Genomic DNA, 20,221 nt, shown 5'->3' with positions numbered 1-20,221 from the left:
TTTCAAACTCTCATGCCGACAGACTCTACATAAACAGAAAAGGCGATCTCAGAAAACAATTCAAATAGTACAACCCACAAAGACAGAAGCTCGTCTTTCTTGCTTGCCACTGTGTCCCCAGAGTCTAGAAGGGGGTGAAATGCACAATAAGTATGCAATACATAGTAGCTGAAGAAATGAAAGACCGAACAACTGACGGACACAATGAATCAGGAGCACAGGCTTCACCAGAGTTTGCTCCTGGTGGTGTATGAAAGGGAGCTTCAACATGAGAATATCGGGGGGATGGAGGGTCTCTCTCTTCAAAGGCCGTATCCCAGTTCCAGATGCCCGGGTGACAGAGACAAAGAAGTGTCTGTTCCCAAAGCCCCGAGGTCACTGAACAAACCAGGCCGATTTACTCACCAGGGGGACCCAGTAGGTATAGAGGGCACCAAGTCTCATCTCAGGAACAAACTGAGAGCAGGCAAGAAGTAAGAAATAGAGGTTGAAAAAGTACTTGAACTGGTTAAACAGCACCTGGAATGAGGAGAGAGAAAAGAGGGAAGACAGTCAAGGCTTGTCTGATGAGGTCGGGGGAGGTTTAGCAGGAGGGGAACCTCCGCTGAAAGCATTCCTACCCAAGAACACAACTCCCACGGTACCTTCCATGGGAACTTTAAACACTTCTATATATTGTCTAGGAAAATACACATGGGTAATAAAAATATTTGTAAAAGTAAAAATATAAATAATGATACACAGGGAAATGATAAATTTCAAGAGAGTGGGTACCCCTGGGGGTGGTGGGCGGGGGGGAAGGCATGCCAGGGGCATTCAACTTTATCTGAGTTATTTCTTAAAAACCATCTTAAGTACAGGTAGGCCCCTCAAAACGTGAAAAGGAGGTTTTAGTGGAAAATGCCTCTACTGTAAGATTGATCAGGAAAACAAGGTAAATCATCATCTCCATGATACGATCTCAACACCATAAAATAAATACAGCAGAATCCCATCCTGGGTGGAGGTGGGTTCCAGCAGAGCCTCGGCTGAGCCCACGTGCCCTGGGCGTGGGACTGGTGCCTCAGGACTTGTCCAGGGCGCTGAGCGGAAATGACATGTCTCTCCGGGGCGAAGGCAATTAACAGCCCTTTTTCGGCCCCCTCACTCTTGCTCAGCCACGGAGATACGGGTGGCCTTGTATTCCAGAGAGCGTAGCTACAACATGGAAGAGAGTGGCCCCGTGTACACCAGAATTTCCATCAATGAGAAATAAACATTTTCCTGATTTAAGATACTGAGATTGAGGGGGGGGCAAGTTGAAGGCAGCAATGAATATAGTCGGAGTCGCCCTAAAACAACATTCAAATTGACCTTAAGCAACAGCATTACACATTTGTGTTTCTGTACTCTCAATAAATCAAAGAGTCATTATTTTTTTTTTTCCTTCCAGCACTGGAACTGGTTGCTGTTCCTGCTTCTAAAGTCAGCTGGTGTGTGTGGGAGGCTCTGGTGGATAAAAATAGGTATGCAATTTAAAGGGGCGGGGGGAGGTTTGTAGAGTACACATCCACGGATTGGTCTAAGTTAATGTGGAAACACTGTGACTCCACAGCATAAAATACCAAGCCAAACAGAAACATCCATTAGCAAAAATATCCACAGAAATTCTCTCTGGATGGTAGGAATGAAACTTACCTCTTAAAATTTTTCTCTATATTTGTGTCTCCTGACTTTCCTAGAGTGAATATGCATTTCATGACGACAGGGGGAGGAATTTAGGGACTGATGGGTTTTGGGGTTTTTTGGTGTGGGGTTTTTGGGAGATGAACAGCCAGTGGCTAAGGCAGCCTAGAAAACACACAGGCTATTCTGCCACGGGGACCTGGGTCTCCTAAAAAGCGGTCCCTGGCTGTACGTACCCCAGGAAGAAAGGTGAAGAAGTTGTACTTCTGGTTGTTGATGACATTCCGAGGGTACCTCTGGTCCCTCTTCTCGGGATGCCCCAACCATACAGTGCGGGGCCTGGGCTCCCCTCCGCCGCAGCATCGCACCCACTCACAGCACCTGTGGGAAAGACAAAATCACACTGTCAAGGCCATGTCCACACCTGCCCACTCTTCTCCGAATGTTTTTCTCTCAAGCATCTGCCCTGGGTCGGGACAAGAGCCACGAATGGGGCTTCATCCATCATGAGAAGGGAAAACGGAGCCAAGGCTTCTAAGAAGCTGGGATCCAGATAAAAGATGGTTTGTGCCCAAGCCCAAATTACTTATTTCAAAATGTAAGATTCATTTTTAAAATGAGATTTAAGTTAAAAAAATAAAGATACAGCAATACATTAGCACTATTACTTTCACATTTTGCTGATGACAGGAAAGCTCGCAACAGTTAAATGAAGCACCCAAGGAGGACCTAACTCAGATTTCCACTTCAATCTGTGTCTCCCAAATTCCAATTCTAATTACCCAAATGAAAATGTTTGCTTTAAAAAATAAAAATAAAATAAAAAATAAAGCACCCAAGTTTGCCAGGATGTGAGAAACAGGGGAGTCTGGCCTTGAACCGCCTCCATCTCATTTGAAAACCTAGTATCTTTCCAGCACCCCATGCTGTCAAGGTTGCTGGTTCCACCAAGATAACCAGGTAAAGGAGAAGGGAAAGAATATCCTCTCGACACCCAGATCTCCTTTCAGCAGTACCCCAGAGGAACCAGCCAGGAAGACAATGGCTCAGGGCCTGGTGTCACCTGGAGCGGGGCCAGAGTACCAGCTGCGGGCCAACTGACCGCCCCCCCCCCACAGCTGTCCGGGCTGTCCTGCGAGGTCAGCTCATGAGTGCACCTGCTCCCGGGTGGCCCGCACCAGGCAGGGCAATGTGGGCAGCTCCAGCAGAACAAAGACACTCTGAAAACACCCCAAAAAGGCAGCTCATCCTTCTGGAGAACCCATATACAAGGCATTTCAAGAATCACAAGCCCTCATTAAGCACTGTGATGGAAACACCCCATGCCCAATTGTTGGCCTCTGCCCCCACGTACGCAGGCCGGGAGGGAGAAACCCCCGTCCGGCCAGCCCCTCGTGACACTGCCAAGTGAAGCGAAACCAAGCAGACAGGGAGATTATGACTTATGTAAATACTGGTACACTGCGGCCCACCCTTCTCCCCCTCCTCCTATGGGCCAGGCAGGTCCTGGTGGGGTGCTGGGGTACAGAGCTGAGCAAACATGGTCCCTAGGCATCAGCAAGCTGCCTGCCCAGATGCTCAAAATTTCCAGGATGAAACACAATGCTCTTTCTTAAAAATAGCATCTTCATTCCAGTAAACTGGTGCTTCATTCCAGTAAACTGCTGGAGTGTATGTGACAAGGACAGGTTTCACTTCTCGTAACTCATCTGTGTTGGCCCTGTTCTAAGTTGTCCAAAGGCCAGGGACAGAAGCCTCGAGGAGTCCAACATGATTACTGCCCATGGATGGGAAGCACCCATGCGGGCCACCGGGGGACATGCGCTAAGTGCTGAATGAATGTGGGGGGGGATCATCGGACAGGGAGCACACCTCTCTCATTTGTGGAAGCCATCCCGCTGGTCATGACTGACCCCTCTCCCCATCCTGTAATAATCCTGTAATGATGGCTCCCATACTAATGAAAGCTGAAGAATGGATTTCAGAAAACCAAGCATCAGGTCGACTGTTTATATGCGTTTTGTCTGTGTTGTTTCAGCAGGCTCTGCACCTCAAGCTATCAGGTTAAGCCATTCATTACTTAACCTGCAGATCTGTGCACGAGTACAAAGTAGGTGGAAAGTCACTGCAGCATATGCACGGTGGCTGCAGAAGACTGGAAACAGGGGGCTGGTGAAATCAACACGAACAGCCACAGCAGTCCTTCAAGGAGAGCGAGAGCTGGATGCACTAAATGGCCCCATTCTGCAAGATATGCTAAATCGAAAAGCAAGAGCCTAAAAGGTGTGTCCAGGATGCTCCTCTTTGCATGAACACAAGAGGATCCACAGGCAGACATGCTTCAAATGCAGCACTGGTTCCCTTTGGGAAGGAGGGAGTAGGGACTAGGGAGTAGGGAGACCTTCTGCTATGTATTCTTTAGTTATAATGTTTCATATTATCCAGGGACTCAATGTGGTTCTTCCCCAGCTCAATTCATAAGAGTAAGCATTTATTAAATATCCAGCTGGTAGGAAGTTAGACTAGTCCAGGTCCTATGGGGACCGAATGTTGGAACGGGATCCTTGCCTTCTCCTTCCTCACAGTCCCACTGCAAAACAGGGTAAGTGTTCAGGACAGGATAAAATAAAAACTTTGTGTCACTCGAGCCCAGTATAATTGGCCCCAAGGCCATCTCATTTAGTCAATCTGACGGTCACTGCATTTACTCACTTTCTGCATGCACTGGCTATATATACCTTGCACATTTCCAATACATGATCAATCCGACTTTCGGGTCAACAGTATTTATTGAACACTAACAACAATATAAGACAAGTAATCACTGACTCTTTTTTGTCACCTGCTATGTCTTGTGCGCTCGGTGTGCTAGGCCCTCCCCTGGCACTTGGGCATTCAGGAGTGAACAAAACAGACAGGTCCTCCCCCTCTGGAACTTCTACTTTAGTGGAGGGAGACAGACCATAAACAACCACCCAAAATAAAATAAGGCCTGGGCAAGAGAGGGTGTAGGGGAGGGGTGTGGCTTTGGAAGACCAGGTGGTCAGGGAGGCTGGTGTGACAGCTGAGCTGAGGGACAGGTAGCAACAGCCATGTGACCATGCAAGGAAGTACAATCTGGGCAGACTGGAAGGGAACCCCAAGGGCCAAGATCCAGAGGTGGGAACCAGCCTGGTTACACACTTGCCTAGAAAGACTGTTGTGTACCAACCACAGGGGAAAGAAGGGAGGAAGGAAGGAGGGAGGAGGAGGAAGAAGAGAGGCCAGATGATACTGGGCCTTGTCTCTGGGGCAGGGAGTCTGGATTTTACTCCATGCACCGTGGGGATCATGGAAGGGTTACAAGCAGGGAGGCGGCATGATCTGATTGACATTTTTAAAAGTTCTGTCTGGGGTGCCTGGGTGGCCCAGTCGGTTGGGTGACTGCCTTCAGCTCAGGTCATGATCCTGGAGTCCCTGCTCGGTGGGGAGCCTGCTTCTCCCTCTGACCCTCCCCCCTCTCATGCTCGCTCTCTCTCTCTCTCATTCTCTCTCTCTCTCTCAAATAAATAAAATCTTTAAAAAAATAAAAATAGAAGTTCCGTCTGGATGTTACACAAAGACATGCAGTAGGTTAAGAGTAAAAACAGATCAAGAGGTGTGAGGTTCCTTTTTGGGGTGATGGGCATGCTCGAATATTGACTGTGGTGATGGTTACACAACTCTACGAATATACTTTAAAACTGCTAATTATAGGGCGCCTGGGTGGCTCAGTTGGTTAAGTGACTGCCTTCGGCTCAGGCCATGATCCCGGAGTCCCGGGATCGAGTCCCACATCGGGCTCCCTGCTCAGCGGGGAGTCTGCTTCTCCCTCTGACTCTACCCCCTCTTGTGCTCTCTCCCTCTCTCAAATAAATAAAATCTTAAAAAAAACAAACTGCTAATTATACACTTCAGATAGGCGAACTGCACGGTATGTGAACTGTATCTTAGTAAAGCTGTATATTAACCAAGAAAAGTAGGAACAGGGAGGTCATCCAGGCAGCTACTGTCATCATCCAGGCAGGCAGAGACAGTGGTCCAGACTACAGTGGTGGCACTGGGTACAGATTTTCAAAATATCACAGATGTAGAAATGTACTGTCTTTAAACAAACATTAAAAAAAAAATGCACTAGGGGCGCCTGGGTGGCTCAGTCCGTTGAGCATCTGACTCTTGATTTTGGCTCAGGTCACGATCTCAAGAGTTGTAGGATCAAGCCCTGCCTTGGGCTCCACGCTCGGCACAGAGTCCGCTTGAGATGCTCTCTCTCCCTCTCCTTCTGCCCCTCCCCCCACTCACGCATGCTCTCTCTCTCTCTAAAACAAGTAAATAAATAAAATCTTTTTAAGAAATAATTTTAAAAAAGGAGAAATGCACATTTCATCTAATGTTCACAATAATCCCACGTGGCACATACAAGCATCGCCCCCATTTTCACAGTGGAGAAACTGAGCCCGAGAGGACTCAGTGATTTCTCCAACACCTACACTACTTTTGTTCCACGCTGAGTGGGGGAAGCTGGCCTTAAGCCCAGGCCTGTGGGATCCAGATCCTGAGCTAAGAGCCTGAGAGCGCCTGAGAGCACCTTGCACTGCCATGAACAGCCTCATCAGCCCAATTATCTTACAGCTTTTTTTCCCCTAGGCTCTCATCATCTCAGAAAGTTGGAAGGATCTTTAGGAGCCCCAACAGCAATGGCTGCCATGCTGCTGGGACAGAAGTTCTCCTGCAGGCTCATCTTCGGGCCAGTTGCGAACCTCCCGCCGCTCAGCTCCACTACCTGTTCTGGGACAAAGGACAGAGTCCCCTCCTGCTCTCCCTCATAGGCAGCACGCTGCTAGCTCTCTCAGCAGAGGACACTGGGGGGATACCACTGGAGGAGTCTCTCCTGGGCTTTGCAGGCAGAGGCACCCAGTGGATCAGTGCATGGGTGTGAGGCCACCCAATGGTGCTCTGCCCAGCCACCCGCCCAGGATCTGCAGTCCCTTGGAGACCTCTGAGCCCCACTGTGGAGACTTTCCCGGGGCCCTCGCAGTATGGACATCCTGCCTCCTCTGCACCAGCACCCTGATCCCCTTACCCCCAGGCTTGTCTCCTGAAGTTCTCCTGTCACTGTAGCCCCCGGTGTCCCAATCCCACTGCACGCCCAATGTGTCAACCACCAGCTGGGCCTGCCACCCCACCTGCACCCCGAGATCACTTTCTGCTTGCCCCATGCCTGCAGACCAGCTCTCGCCCTGCCTTCCGGCAGCCTGAACTCAATTACACCATCTCCAAGTACATCTGTACCCCAGCCTTGGGGAAAGGCCCCCTTCCAAGTGCATCCTTCCTTGGGTCCACTCCCTCAGCTCAGACTACCCCAGAGTCCTCCTCTATCCTATAATTATCCTTTATCCTAATTTACCAAGTCACTTCCCTCCATCTCTCCAGCTGGGCTAGCTGGGCCAACCCCATCTCCGAGCCCCAGGTGCAGTGAGCACAAGGACCCAGGCAGAGCCAAGCAGAACCCTCGACATGGTGATGGGTTCAACAAAGGCCAGCAAGACCCCTGGCTGCGATTATCACTGGAAATACTAAGAAAGAAGTGCCCTTCACCCTGAGGTGGCTAAGGTGGCAGACAACAAGCGAGGGGTTGCAGGTGGCCCCCCTTTGTTCTTGTTTAGGGAAGAGCTGGCCTGAAAATGGGAGTCACCAGGAGGAATGCAAAGGCTCCTGACACCTTTGGAAGAGCGCACAGGTCTGCCCATCTGTCCATTCCCTGGGCTTTTCCGTCTCAGGAATCAATTAATTGGTTCTTACTTTTGCTCAAGCCAATTTTAGTTGGGTTTGTGTTAACCACTGCCCCAAACCTCCTGTCTGATCTTCCTGTCTGCCACATGCTGCACTGTCCTTAAAGACACAATCCTGTTGGTTTTGTGTGTCTCCGAGTCTAAGCGTTTCAAGTGTGCGGTTAACAGCTTCCAGCCTGCATTCTACCGTCCTGACCTCTCTGCTCTAGCTTCGTTAGAGCAGTGCCATCTGACCTGGTAGCTTCTATGACATGGGGCTGTTCACGTTTAGATTAATTAAAACAGAAGAATTCCAGCCCCTGTTCCCGCTAGCCACCTTCTGAGTGCTCCACAGCCAGCTGTGGCCTGAAGCTATGGACTAGACTGTGCAGACCCAGAACCTTCCAGCATGACAGAAAGCTGTACTGGACAGCACTGCTTCACAGCATCCCTTTCACGACCTCTCCTTCCACCTCGCTCTTTATCGGCTACCAGCGCCAAAGGACACTCACGTGAGCATCAGTAAGTGGCCCTCACAACCGACAGCAATCAGGCTAAGCGATTTTCAATCGCACACAGCATTTCCTAGACTGTCCAACTGCCTCTACCTTCTAACTTCATGGTACTGGCTAAACTCGCTGACCTAAAACGGGGGGTTCTCAGCTAGGGTCACTTCTGGTCCCCCCGCCCAGAAGTACCTGGCAATGTCTGGAGACATTTTTGGTTGTCACCTGGGGGGAAAGGAGCTACTGCCTGCATCTGGGGTGGGGGGGGGGCAGGGATGCTGCTAAACAGCCTACGGTGTGCAGGACAGCCCCCCAACAAAGAACGGTCCAACCCCAAATACCAGCAGCGCCTGGGGTGGAGAACTCCTGCCCTAGATTTTATTTACATAAATTTTAAAGGGTGACTTTGTACTATTATCATGAATGGAAAACCAGTATCACTGCCATAAACACAAGGTAAACATCACAACCAGCACAATGGAAAACAGTGTTACTAAATTCAGGCCAGAGTCAGCGGCTCCCAGCCTGTGGCTCTTGAGGCTTCTGCTGTTTACACTGCCGAGACAACAGGAGGGTCGGCTACTAAAGAGTCCGCCCTGACAGCATTAGAAACATGGAAGGAAAATTGAAAAAGGAAAGAAGTACCTTACCGCATGTCTCAATGTGATTTAGTTCCTGCCCGTGAATTACTTGGGATGTTATCACGGCTGTACCTCGAGCCCTCGCCTGCCCATGTTTGGGGAACTACTGTCCCACAGTAGAAGCTTTGGGCTGGCAAATTTACAAGCGACCAAGTTCCCCCCACCTCCATCCCTCCAAACAGAAGAGGTGGCAGCCAGGCTCCCTCTCAACATCTGGATTGATCCCTGCAACTCTCTCTACCCCTAGTGGCTGCCACCACCACTCCCAGTCTGTCTAGGGTACAGACCTCGGTCCCCTGGAGGCCCGAGAGGGGGAGCTGCCTGGGGCTGCGTTGTCACCCGAGTGTCATGAATTGCTGCTATTGTTTCTTAACACCAAACCAAGCTGTCTGCCACTTGCCATCACAAAGTAACTCCTGCCTTCTAGACGCGCTAGGGAGATGGGCTACAAGACAGAATGAGAAATTAGGGGCGCGTGGGTGGCTCAGTTGGTTAAGCGTCTCCCCCCAGCTTAGGTCATGATCTCAAGAGTCTGGGATTGAGCCCCACCCACATTGGGTTCCCCGCTCAGCCGGGAGTCTGCTTCTCCCTCTCCCTCTGCCCCTCCCCCCTGCTCGTGCTCGCTCGCTAATAAATAAAATCTTTTTTTTTAAGTGGTTTTTTTTCTTCAAAGATTTTATTTATTTCTTTGACAGAGAGAGACACAGCGAGAGAGGGAACACAAGCAGGGGGAGTGGGACAGGGAGAAGCAGGCTTCCCGCCGAGCAGGGAGCCCGATGCGGGGTTCGATCCCAAGACCCTGGGATCATGACCCGAGCCGAAGGCAGACGCTTAACGACTGAGCCACCCAGGCGCCCCAATAAATAAAATCTTTAAAAAATGAGAAACTAATGAAGAAATAACAGATGAGAGCCATAGTTTCGAAATAGCAGGGCCATAACGGGTACGGGTAGAGTAAGGAACACCAGCTTTTGGGGCACCTGGGTGGCTCAGTCGTTAAGCGTCTGCCTTCGGCTCAGGTCATGATCCCAGAGTCCTGGGATCAAGCCCCACATCAGGCCCTCTGCTCCGTGGGAAGCCTGCTTCTCCCTCTCCCGCTCCCCCTGCCTGTGTTCCCTCTCTTGCTGTCTGTGTCTATCAAATAAATAAATAAATCTTTAAAAAAAAAAAAGGGGGGGAACACCAGCTTTTAAGTCAGATGGACTTGGGCGCCAAGCCCAGCCTGGCTCCGCACTGGCTATGTGGCTTTGGGCTACTCATCTTTTGTGATGCCACTTTTTCTGTCTATAAAATGACAGTAAGACCTGCCTTGCTGAATTTCTATGAGGATGAAGGAATTTATATAGGAAAGGCATATGAATACACAGCACACGACAGGCATTCAATTAATAGTACATATATTTCTCTTAATTTTTTTTTCCAGGGGCACCTGGGTGGCTCAGTCGGTTAAGCGGCTGCCTTCAGCTCAGGTCATGATCCCCGGGACCTGGGATCGAGCCCCACGTCGGGCTCCCTGCTCAGTGGCGAGCCTGCTTCTCCCTCTCTTTCTGCCTGCCCCTCTGCCTACTTGTGCTTTCTCTTTGTGTCAAATAAATCTTTAAAAAAAAAAAAAAAAAAGGGTTTTTTTTTTCCAGATAAGAAAACATAAAACAATGTTCTTATCTATTGATAGCAACAGCTATTCAACAAGGTTAAGACGTAAGGCCAGAAATAATTTAGTGTACACTGCTTCTAGCTTGACCATTTAAACAAAGGAAAATCAAAGTAAATTTTCTTATGATTTGACTCTAAAACAAACAAAGGTTTTGATGGTGGGCAGCCTGCTGACCAGATGTGTGGTGGTTTCACACAATCTGGCTGAAAGGCAAGGGAGAGCAAGTATTACAGGCGGAAGCGCCAAGGGAACGATGTTTCTGGAAAAGGTAACTACTGTAACAAGGAGCTGGCCTCCAAGGAAATAATCATCTCTGCTCTGGGTGTAACCACAATCAGCAAGCAGTCGGTAAATACTTGTTGAATTGCCCCCATGGTGTGCTGAACCTTCCTGAAGCCTGAGTCCAGAAGCTATTGGGTCTGTCTTGATACTGGGAAGATCCAGGAAGAATTTAAAGAAAAATTAAAAGTAACATGGAAAAAAAAAAAGGTAATCTAGAGCAGTGGTTCTCAATGGAAGGGAAGGGCTGGGGGGGCGGGGATTTGCCCCCTGCCCTGAGGACACTTGGCAATGTCTAGAGAGATGCTTGGTTGTCACAACTGCAGGAGCAGGGAGGGACTCCTGGCATCTCGTGGGTAGAGGCCCAACATCCTACAGTGCCCAGGACAGCCCCATACCGAGGATTACCCAGCCCCAAATGTCAACAGTCCTGAGTCTGAGAACCCCAGTCCAGAGCAGCACTGTCGGATGCATTTCTGCAGTGACGGAAATGTTCTCCATCTGCATGGTCTCACATAGTGGCCGTAGCCGTGTGGCTGTTGAGCACTCAAAATGTGAAATTTAAATGTTATTCCATTAATTAATTAAAATAGCTACATAGATCTAGTGTGTACCATACTGGACAGCAGGTCTAGAAGGATTTGGAACTCAAGTTGTTAATAAGCCTAGATGCCTGGGGAGGGATGCTGGAAAGCATGGAAAGGAAGGTATAAGGGAAAATTTTGCTCTGTGTTCTAAGAATATCTAGGAGGCTGAATTTTTTTTTTCTTTAACTAGGGGAATATGAAATCTAAAGTCAGGGGCACCTGGCTGGCTCAGTTGGTAAAGCATGCAACTCTTGATCTCAGGGTTGTAAGTAACTGTACACTCACCCCATGGTGGGTGTAGAGATTACTTTAAAAAAATAATAAAATCTTTAAAAATTAAAAATAAAAATAAAATCTAAAGTCAGAAAGAATGCAAAAAAGGAAGCTAGTTCACTGAAGTCAACGTTATCTCTGGTCACAGCAATGCTACCTACTGGTGGAAAAACTGGGCCATATCAAAGAAAAAAGCCAAGTCAATGTGGAAATTTCTTTTTAAATAGAAACAGGTCCTCTGATCTAGCAAGTCTACCTGGAGGGATGGATTGTATATGAATTCTGGTACGGGTACAAGTGAGCAAGAGGAAAGATACAAGGATGCTCCCAGCAGTAAGAAAGCAAACCCTGAAAATGACCAAATGCCCATCAGAGAGGAACCCCCTGCACAGTGGACCTGCACTAATTTTTTTTTTAAGATTTTATTTATTTGAGAGAGAGAGACAGAGTGAGGATGAGTGGAGAGAAGGGGAGAGGGAGAGGGAGAAGCAGACTCCCCACTGAGCCAGGAGCCTGATGCGGGACTCGATCCCAGGACCCTGAGATCATGACCTGAGCCGAAGGCAGATGCTTAACCGACTGAGCCACCCAGGTGCCCCACCCTGCGCTAATTAAAAGAATAGGTAGATGCGCACACTGACAAGGCAAGATCCAAGCAATGAAGGGGGAGGGGGGAAAATAAAGCAGAAGATATGCAATTATGCTATATTTTAACAAAAATAACACATAATACATACATGGGAAAATAACACTGAGAAACAAATATGCACACACACACCCAGACTGTTAATTCTGGTTCTCTTGGGGGGAAGGGGGGCAGTCATGGGTGGTAGGATCTGTAACCTTCCCTGTTTCTCCTGCCGGAAGTCTTTCACTCCTGGTCTCTTGCCGCTCAGAGTGCAGGACACCTCTTACAAAAGTATGACTCATACTGCGTCCAGCCCCCACGATGAGTCAATGTGGACTCAAGTCCAAGCCTGTCACCCCTCATCCCAGGTCTTCTGTTATGAAGCCTCCGACTGCAGCCAAAGCAAATGAGCTCCAGAACTCTACTTTTCTCCAACTTCCAAACCCTCCGGCAAGACTCCCTCACACCAGATTTCCTTGAGCAACCCATTCCCCTTCTTCTACTTATCCTTCAAAACCCAACTCTGTACTTGCCTGTTTCTTTCTAGAAAACTCAAATCTATGGAAGCCCAGCAAGCAACATATAATAATAAAGGAACAAAAATAAACACGGAGTCTACTGGGACAGGGCACACTGAGGAGCCTAGACCTGTGGGAAGGAAGTGGCCCCCTGGCCTCACTAGGATACATTCTCACATAAACCTAATACAACAGACCGTAAGATTCTTCATGACAAAGACAAAAAGCATAGATTCTGAAGTGCAAACCCTCAGTTTTTAAATGTTGGTAACTGACGCAATGTTTAAGTAGTATGCAAAACCAGAATCACACCGAGGTGTCATTTTTTACTTAGCATAACCAAAATCAAAAAGCTTAATAACACCTGTGTTGATTGGGATGGGCAAACAGACACTTTTCACTGCTGGGAGAGGCCTCAATCAGTATAACCTTGAGGGAAGGCAACCTGGTGATAGCTCTCAAAATGATAAATGCATTCACCTGGACCCAATGATTCCCCTTCGAGATATGTATGTTGTAACATGGGCACAAAGACTTATGTCCAATGTAACACTGCTAATAATAATGTACCATTACAAATAACCCAGGTGTCCATCAGTGGTAGACTGGTTAGGTTAAGCATGGTAAGTCTATTCAATGAAATCCTTTAAAACCATATTGTTAAAAAAAAAAAAAAAAAGAATGAAAGAGCTGGAGCCTGGGTGGCTCAGTCGTTAAGCGGCTGCCTTCGGCTCAGGTCATGATCCCGGGGTCCTGGGATCGAGTCCCACATCGGGCTCCCTGCTCGGCGGGAAGCCTGCTTCTCCCTCTCCCACTCCCCCTGCTTGTGTTCCTCCTGCTCTCGCTGTGTCTCTGTCAAATAAATAAAAAATCTTTAAAAAAGAAATCGGCAGTGCGGGGGCGCCTGGGTGGCTCAGTCGTTAAGCGTCTGCCTTTGGCTCAGGTCATGATCCCAGAGTCCTGGGATCGGGCCCCACATCGAGCTCCCTGCTCAGCAGGAAGCCTGCTTCTCCCTCTCCCACTCCCTCTGCTTGTGTTCCCTCCCTCGCTGTCTCTGTCAAATAAATAAATAAAATCTTAAAAAAAGAAAAAGCTTTTTATGTACTGATACGTAACAAGCCCATGTATACTATTAAGTGAAAGAAATACGTTGTGCTGTGTAGGGCAGACTAACAACGGAATAAAAAAGGTCAAAATCTATGTGTGTGTCTAGATAAATATAAAATACATGGGCCTTCTTTTGGAAAATGATTAAAAATTCTCTAGAACGACACAAGAAATTGGTAAGTGGTCGCCTGAGGGGGGTACAGGGTAGCCAAAGCAGGGGACGGAGGGAGGCTAAGTTTGCAAAGTACACACTTCTGTACCTGTTCCACAGTGAACTATGTGACTGTGAATTTTTTTTTTTTTAATTTACAAACAAAACAAAAATCCCCACCCCACTCCCCACACAGCACCCAGCTCTCCATCTGCAGCCTCGGATGCTGGCCACAAGCCCGGAAGTCAGAAACCAGATACTATTCGCCTCACACCCCAGATCGGGGATACAGAAGGTGCTCAGTTGCCCTGTGTGGGTTGAGCTGCCTCTCCTGGGCCTCCCCCCCGCCCCAGGCCCCCCAGCATGCCAAGACCTGCTGCCTTACCTCGTGTGTTTATACTGTATCTGGGGCATTTGCTTACAGGTTCTCGACCAGGTCCAGGGCCACAGCACAGCCAGCCATGTCACCTCCCTCACTCGTCCCCAGAGTCCTGCAGGCAGGCCCTCCCCCTCCCGGAGAGGAGGAAACTGTACCCCCAGGAGTCCAGCGGCGGGTGAGGGCAGAGCCAGCCGTGAGTCCAGCAGGCTGACCTCAGAGCCTGCACTCGACCATGGTGTTTGGAGATCTCACCCCACAGAAGAATCTGAGCGCTGCCTCTGAGCTGTCTAGACAGCAACCTAGGGAGGCACCCCATGACGGGGACACAGCAGGAGCACACCAAGGATCCCCAGGGGCACTGCCCCAGCTGCCTGGCTCCTCCCTCCAAGCACTGTCTGCCGCAGGGTGGCTAACACTGCTACTCTCCTCTCCCCCAGCCGCATGCTTTGGGGCCTAAGCACCCTGCACACATGAACTCTGGTTAGCCCTCAAAACCACGTGCACTATTATCATGCTCATTTACAGGGAGGTGAACTCACTCGCCCAAGGTCATATAGCCAGTGAGTGGTAGAGCCCAAACTTGCACTGAGGCAGTCCTTGCTTGAATCCACGCTCTCAAGCCCTCACGATCCTCAGCAACCAACCGTGGCCTTGGGGAGCTACCACCTCCTGCCAGGAGCCCTTCCTTCCCAGATCCGGCTCCTCCCCTGCTCCCGCGGAGACCAGGGCACTAGCCACCGCTACGGCCCTGCTCCACCTCGGGCATGGCTCTGGCACCGAGACCGCCCCAGGAAGGCCATGGGGCAGGTTTCCAGGGGCGCCTGCTTGTAAAACGGCAGAGGTTACACCACAAGGCCCTTGGAAGGAGTCTACCTCTGGAAGCAGGTGGTGGAGCTGCTGAGGGTCTAGCACAGTGACCATTCAGGCGGAGAACACTCCCCAGGCAGCAAGTTCACACCTTTTCTACCATTATTGCTGCGGGTGAATGCTACCCTGGACTCCAACAGCTGTGCCGAAGACCTCCACTCCTTGCAGGGAAGCCAGACATTTACTGCACTTGGCCCTGGTGTCTACACACAGCTCTGTCGTGAGCCACTGTCTACAGAAAGATTTTCTTGTACTCATTCAACAAATATTTATACAATGCTTGCAGACTCTCAAGCATACCTTCTATAACTCCCAAACCTACAACCATGAGCAGTCAGTCCAGTTCACCCAGTATATCCACAGAGAATGTGCTGTGTAGTGAGCATCTCCCCAACCAATCAAAGGCTTCTTCTGTCCTCACACACATCAACAGGAATTCCGCCCAATTTGAGGTAAACAGAGAAAGAAAAACGTGTTTTTTTACTTTTTTTTTTTTTTTAAACATTCCCAATCTCATGGACATGTACCAGACAAAAGGCAAAATAAAAATAGTGGGTGAAGAAGGCCATCACTCATCTCCTGACCCTGGAACAGAAGGCAACTCTGGCTTTCATAGGGTGTAAAATGGCAGAGCCCTTCCAGAAAGCCACACAGAGCCCTTAGATGACCACACGTTCCATTCAACCCAGGGAACTGGAGATTCTAGCCTATTATAATTTCCCAGATGTAGGGGCACCTGGGTGGCTCAGTTGGTTGGGCATCTGACTCTTGATTTCTGCTCAGGTCATGATCTCAGGGTCATGGGATGGAGCCCTGCATCAGGCTCCATGCTCAGTGGGGTCTCTGCTGAAGGTTCTCTCTCTTCCTCTCCCTCTGCTCCTCCCCCTCAACACTCACTCTCTCTGTAAAATAAGTAAGTACATCTTTAAAAAAATTTTCCAAATGTAGGAGAAAGCTTAGGCCAAGATATCCTCCCTAGACTAAGCTCTAATTCATAACAGCAAAAACAAACTGCAATCATGTCATTTAATAGCCACTGGATTAAAACATAGATCAAAGGAAACATACACCTAAATATTAGCAATAGCAGATAAGGCTTTAAATAATTCTAAGGACCATATCTTTAACTTTTCTGTAACAGGAATTATTACTTTCATAATGGAAAACAAAAACGCTGATGTATAAAAGTCCCACGCAGGGCCCCATGGCCGGGAAGGGAGCTCGGGCCGGCCTCTGAGCGCCTCGCGGGCCATGCTGGCCACCTCTGGCTTGCCTGTGCATGGGGTCTTTCTCTAGTAAGGCCTGGTGCCCCAAGCCCCTAGTTCCATCACCTCGCATGAAACGGCTCGATGCTATTCAGGGGCTGCCAGTGACTGCTGACAAAGGCTCAGCCCCAGTGAATGCAATTCCCTGAAAACATTATACATCTCTGCCATGCAGGAGGAAGCTGCTGGGAACCAGTGTGGACCGAACGGGGGCATCTCCGGCCAAGTAGCAAATATGGGATCCATTAGACTCTCCAACCCAGGCCTCTGACAAAGGCCTCTGTGGCTAATTCCTTACGGCAATGGGCTATATGAACAAGGAAGGAGGGAGAAGAGAGAGAGGAGACAGAGGAAGGCCTAGATCCCCCTTTCTTTCTGTGAAAGGGTTATGTTGTTTGTCCCCCCATGGGCTCCAATACTCAGCACACACCTTCACTGGAAGCCCGAGCACCCTGCACACCGTGTACACCCCTGATGGATCAGGAATGTGATGTCCCTTGGGGTGACTAAGATTTCCAAATAAAACTAAAGGTGCTGGAAACAGGCAGACCTGTTCAGAGCTGTGCCTCCTACTCTTCATCTACTGGCTCATTTAGTCCGTTAGCAGATATTTATTGAGTACCTACTACGTGCGCCTCAGTACTAAGCAGTGGGACATGCAAACGAGACAAATGAGGGCCCTGCCCGCGGGGAGCCTACTATTTCACAGGGGGGCAGGGGGGGGCAACAGGAAACAGCAAAAAATAAATACGTCAACAAGAACATGTCACTGGGGGGCGCCTGGGTGGCTCAGTCGGTTAAGCAACTGCCTTCGGCTCAGGTCGTGATCCTGGAGTCCTGGGATCGAGCCCCACGTCGGGCTCCCTGTTTGGTGGGGAGCCTGCTTCTCCCCCTGACCTTCCCCCCCTCTCATGCTCTCTCTCTCTCAAATAAATAAAATCTTTAAAAAAAGAACATGTCACTGGGGTGGAGGCAGCTCCTTCTGAGTAGGTGGTCTGAGAAGACCTCTCTGAAGAAGAGACAGCCGAGCTGAGCGCAGAGACAAGAGGCAGTGGCAGGTTGCAAGCGGTGTGATCCTGGGCTACTTAGTGAACCCCTCTAAGCCCTGATCTCCCAGGAACAGGACAATGGCACCTGGTACAGGACTATGTGAGGAAGCCACAAGACAATCCACTGAAGCCACCAAGGTCCATGGTCCTGGCACCTAAGCAACCAGAGGTTAACAAAATTCATGCAAGAACACCCCTTACGTGTCACCGGAAGGCAGCTCCGTGCTGGCGGGGACTCCTGTCTCTTGTGTTTACCGCTAGATCCCCGACATTAAAACTGTTCCCCAGGGGCAGAGTAAGTGCTCAGCAAATACCCCTATGGGGTGAATGAATGGTAACCCTCCGAAACGTCCAAAATTCGCAGCTAAGTTCCTGGTTTTCTGCGGGGTAGGAAGCACTGCTGTTTTGTGAGAGTCACTTTGCAGATTGGGCTCATCCAGTTCCAGAAAGATGACGTCACAGGCCCAGGGGTCTGCGCCTCCCTCAGCTTTCCCTCTTTATGTCTTTGGGGGTGACTCTGCCGGCAACCAGAACAAAAGCATAATTTAAAAAGTGAAACTAAGGGGCACCTGGGTGGCTCAGTCGGTTAAGTGTCTGCATTTGGCTCAGGTCATGATCCCGGGGTCCTGGGATCGAGCCCCGCATCGGGCTCCCTGCTCCACGGGGAGTCTTTCCCCTCTCCCTCTGCCTGCCGCTCCCCCTGCTTGTACACTCGCTCTCTCTCTGTGTCAAATAAATAAAATCTTTAAAAAAAAATTTTTAAGTGAAACTAAAAAACAACTTGTGAAAATATAGGGCACTGGTTAAAGTAAATTAGCCACCCTACTCAAAGAAATATCATGTTGCCATTAAAAATGTCATTTACAGGGCGCCTGGGTGGCTCAGCTGCTTAAGCGATTGCCTCTGGCTCAGGTCATGATCCTGGAGTCGCAGGATCGAGTCCCGCATCGGGCTCCCTGCTCGGCAGGGAGTATCCTGCTCCCTCTGACCCTCCCCCCCTCATGCTCTCTCCCTCTCAAATAAATAAATAAAATCTTTTAAAAAAAAAGTCATTTACAAAGTACCTCATGATACAGAGAAAGCCTTAAATTAAAATGTTAAATCAACAACAAGAAATAAAAACACATATGCTACATGGTTATAATTCATAAAACAATGTACACATAGAAAGGAGACTGGGAGAAAACAGAGTATCTAAGATGTTCCATTAAGGGCAGTTGTCTTGAAGGAAAGTTAACATCAGTGTTCCACTCCTCAGTCTTCTCTGTTCTCCAAGTTTTCTTTAATACACATGCACTCATTTTACAATGAAAAGAAAATAAATTTTATGTATTTTTACCTTTCCCTCGTAATGTAAGCTAATGAAGAAGAAGGTGCTTGGTCAGAGAGGAAAGCCACCGTGATGTGACCATTTTGCCAAGTCTCACAAATCCCCAGTCCCTTTCCCCTCAACTAAAGTCACCTGCTCTGAGTGGATATTACAGAAAAAGTCAAATAGAAGTCATCAAGACAGGTCACAAAATGGAATTTACTGCCTGAGTTCAAAGTAAAATGAGTCTTTTAAAAAACTGAAATGAGGGGCACCCTGGTGGCTCAGTGGGTTAAGCGTCCAACTCTTGGTTTTGGATCAGGTCATGATCTCAGGGTCATGAGACCAAGCCCAGGGTCAGGCTCTGTGCGAGGCAGGGAGTCCGCCTGAGATTCTCTCTCTGTCCCTCCTCCCACCCACACGCGCATTCTCTCTCTCAAATAAATAAATCTAATAAAAACAAAAACAAAAACACCTGAGGGGCACCTGGGTGGCTCAGTTGGTTAAGAATCTGCCTTCAGCTCAGGTCATGATCCCAGGGTCCTGGGATGGAGCCCCGCATTGGTCTCCCTGCTCGCTGGGGAGTCTGCTTCTCCCTCTGCCTCTGCCCTTCCCCCCACCACTGTGCACGCTCTCTCCCTCAAATAAAAAAAAATCTTTAGGGCGCCTGGGTGGCTCAGTCGGTTAAGCGACTGCCTTCGGCTCAGGTCATGATCCTGGAGTCCCGGGATCGAGTCCCGCATCGGGCTCCCTGCTCGGCGGGGAGTCTGCTTCTCCCTCTCCCGCTCCCCCCTCTTGTGCTCTCTCACTCTCTCTCAAATAAATAAATAAAATCTTTAAAAAAAAAAAAAATCTTTAAAAAATAATAATTAAAAGAAAACTGAAAAGTCTTTGTCATTCTAAACCAAAACCATTCTCTTTTTTTTAAGATTTTTTAAATTTATTTTGTCAGAGAAAGAGCGAGCACAAGCAGGGGGAGCGTCAGGCAGAGGAGAAGCAGGCTCCCCGTTGAGCAAGGAGCCCGATGTGGGGCTGGATCCCAGGACCCTGAAATCATGACCTGAGCTGAAGGCACTTAACCGACTGAGCCACCCAGGCATCCCCAAACCATTCTCAAAGGAAAAAACCCTCTGTTCCTCAGTCTCATCATCTGTACAGTAGGGTTGTCAGGAGGAACAGGATGATGCACTTAAAACTCTGGAACAGTGCTGGGCACCTAGTAAGCAAGCAATAGTGGTTAGCAACTATTAAAATTCTCATCAAATTCCTCTAGCACAGGGGCGCCTGGGTGGCTCAGTCGTTAAGCAGCTGCCTTCAGCTCAGGTCATGATCCCAGGGTCCTGGGATCGAGCCCCACATCGGGCTCCCTGCTCGGCAGGAAGCCTGCTTCTCCCTCTCCCATTCTCCCTGCTTGTGTTCCCTCTCTCACTGTGTCTCTCTCTATCAAATAAATAAATAAAATCTTAAAAAAAAAAAAAAATTCGGGCGCCTGGGTGGCTCAGTTGGTTAAGCGACTGCCTTCGGCTCAGGTCATGATCCTGGAGTCCCGGGATC

The 20,221-nt window shown here is 49.0% G+C and overlaps 1 protein-coding gene across 2 annotated transcripts in view; it reads right to left on the bottom strand.

Moving 5' to 3' along the window:
• Positions 1-20,221, bottom strand: part of ATP9A (ATPase phospholipid transporting 9A) — a 130,758-nt gene that overhangs the window by 96,775 nt on the left and 13,762 nt on the right. For both annotated transcript variants that reach the window (XR_014149045.1, XM_081832576.1), the window contains exons 2-3: positions 1,902-2,046; positions 406-519 (exon numbers count right to left, since the gene is read on the bottom strand). Coding sequence is in view for 1 of the 2 variants with exons in the window: in XM_081832576.1 (XP_081688702.1) it covers positions 406-519; positions 1,902-2,046 (259 nt within the window). In the remaining variant the exon portion in view is untranslated. The remainder of the gene's footprint in view (positions 1-405; positions 520-1,901; positions 2,047-20,221) is intronic.

The sequence above is a fragment of the Leptonychotes weddellii genome, chromosome 10 (genome assembly GCF_054177405.1).
Source record: "Leptonychotes weddellii isolate Sample4059 chromosome 10, ASM5417740v2, whole genome shotgun sequence".
NCBI classification, from domain to species: Eukaryota; Metazoa; Chordata; class Mammalia; order Carnivora; family Phocidae; genus Leptonychotes; species Leptonychotes weddellii.
Note: the sequence above shows the minus strand (reverse complement) of the source record. Positions and strands in the feature narration are given on the sequence as shown.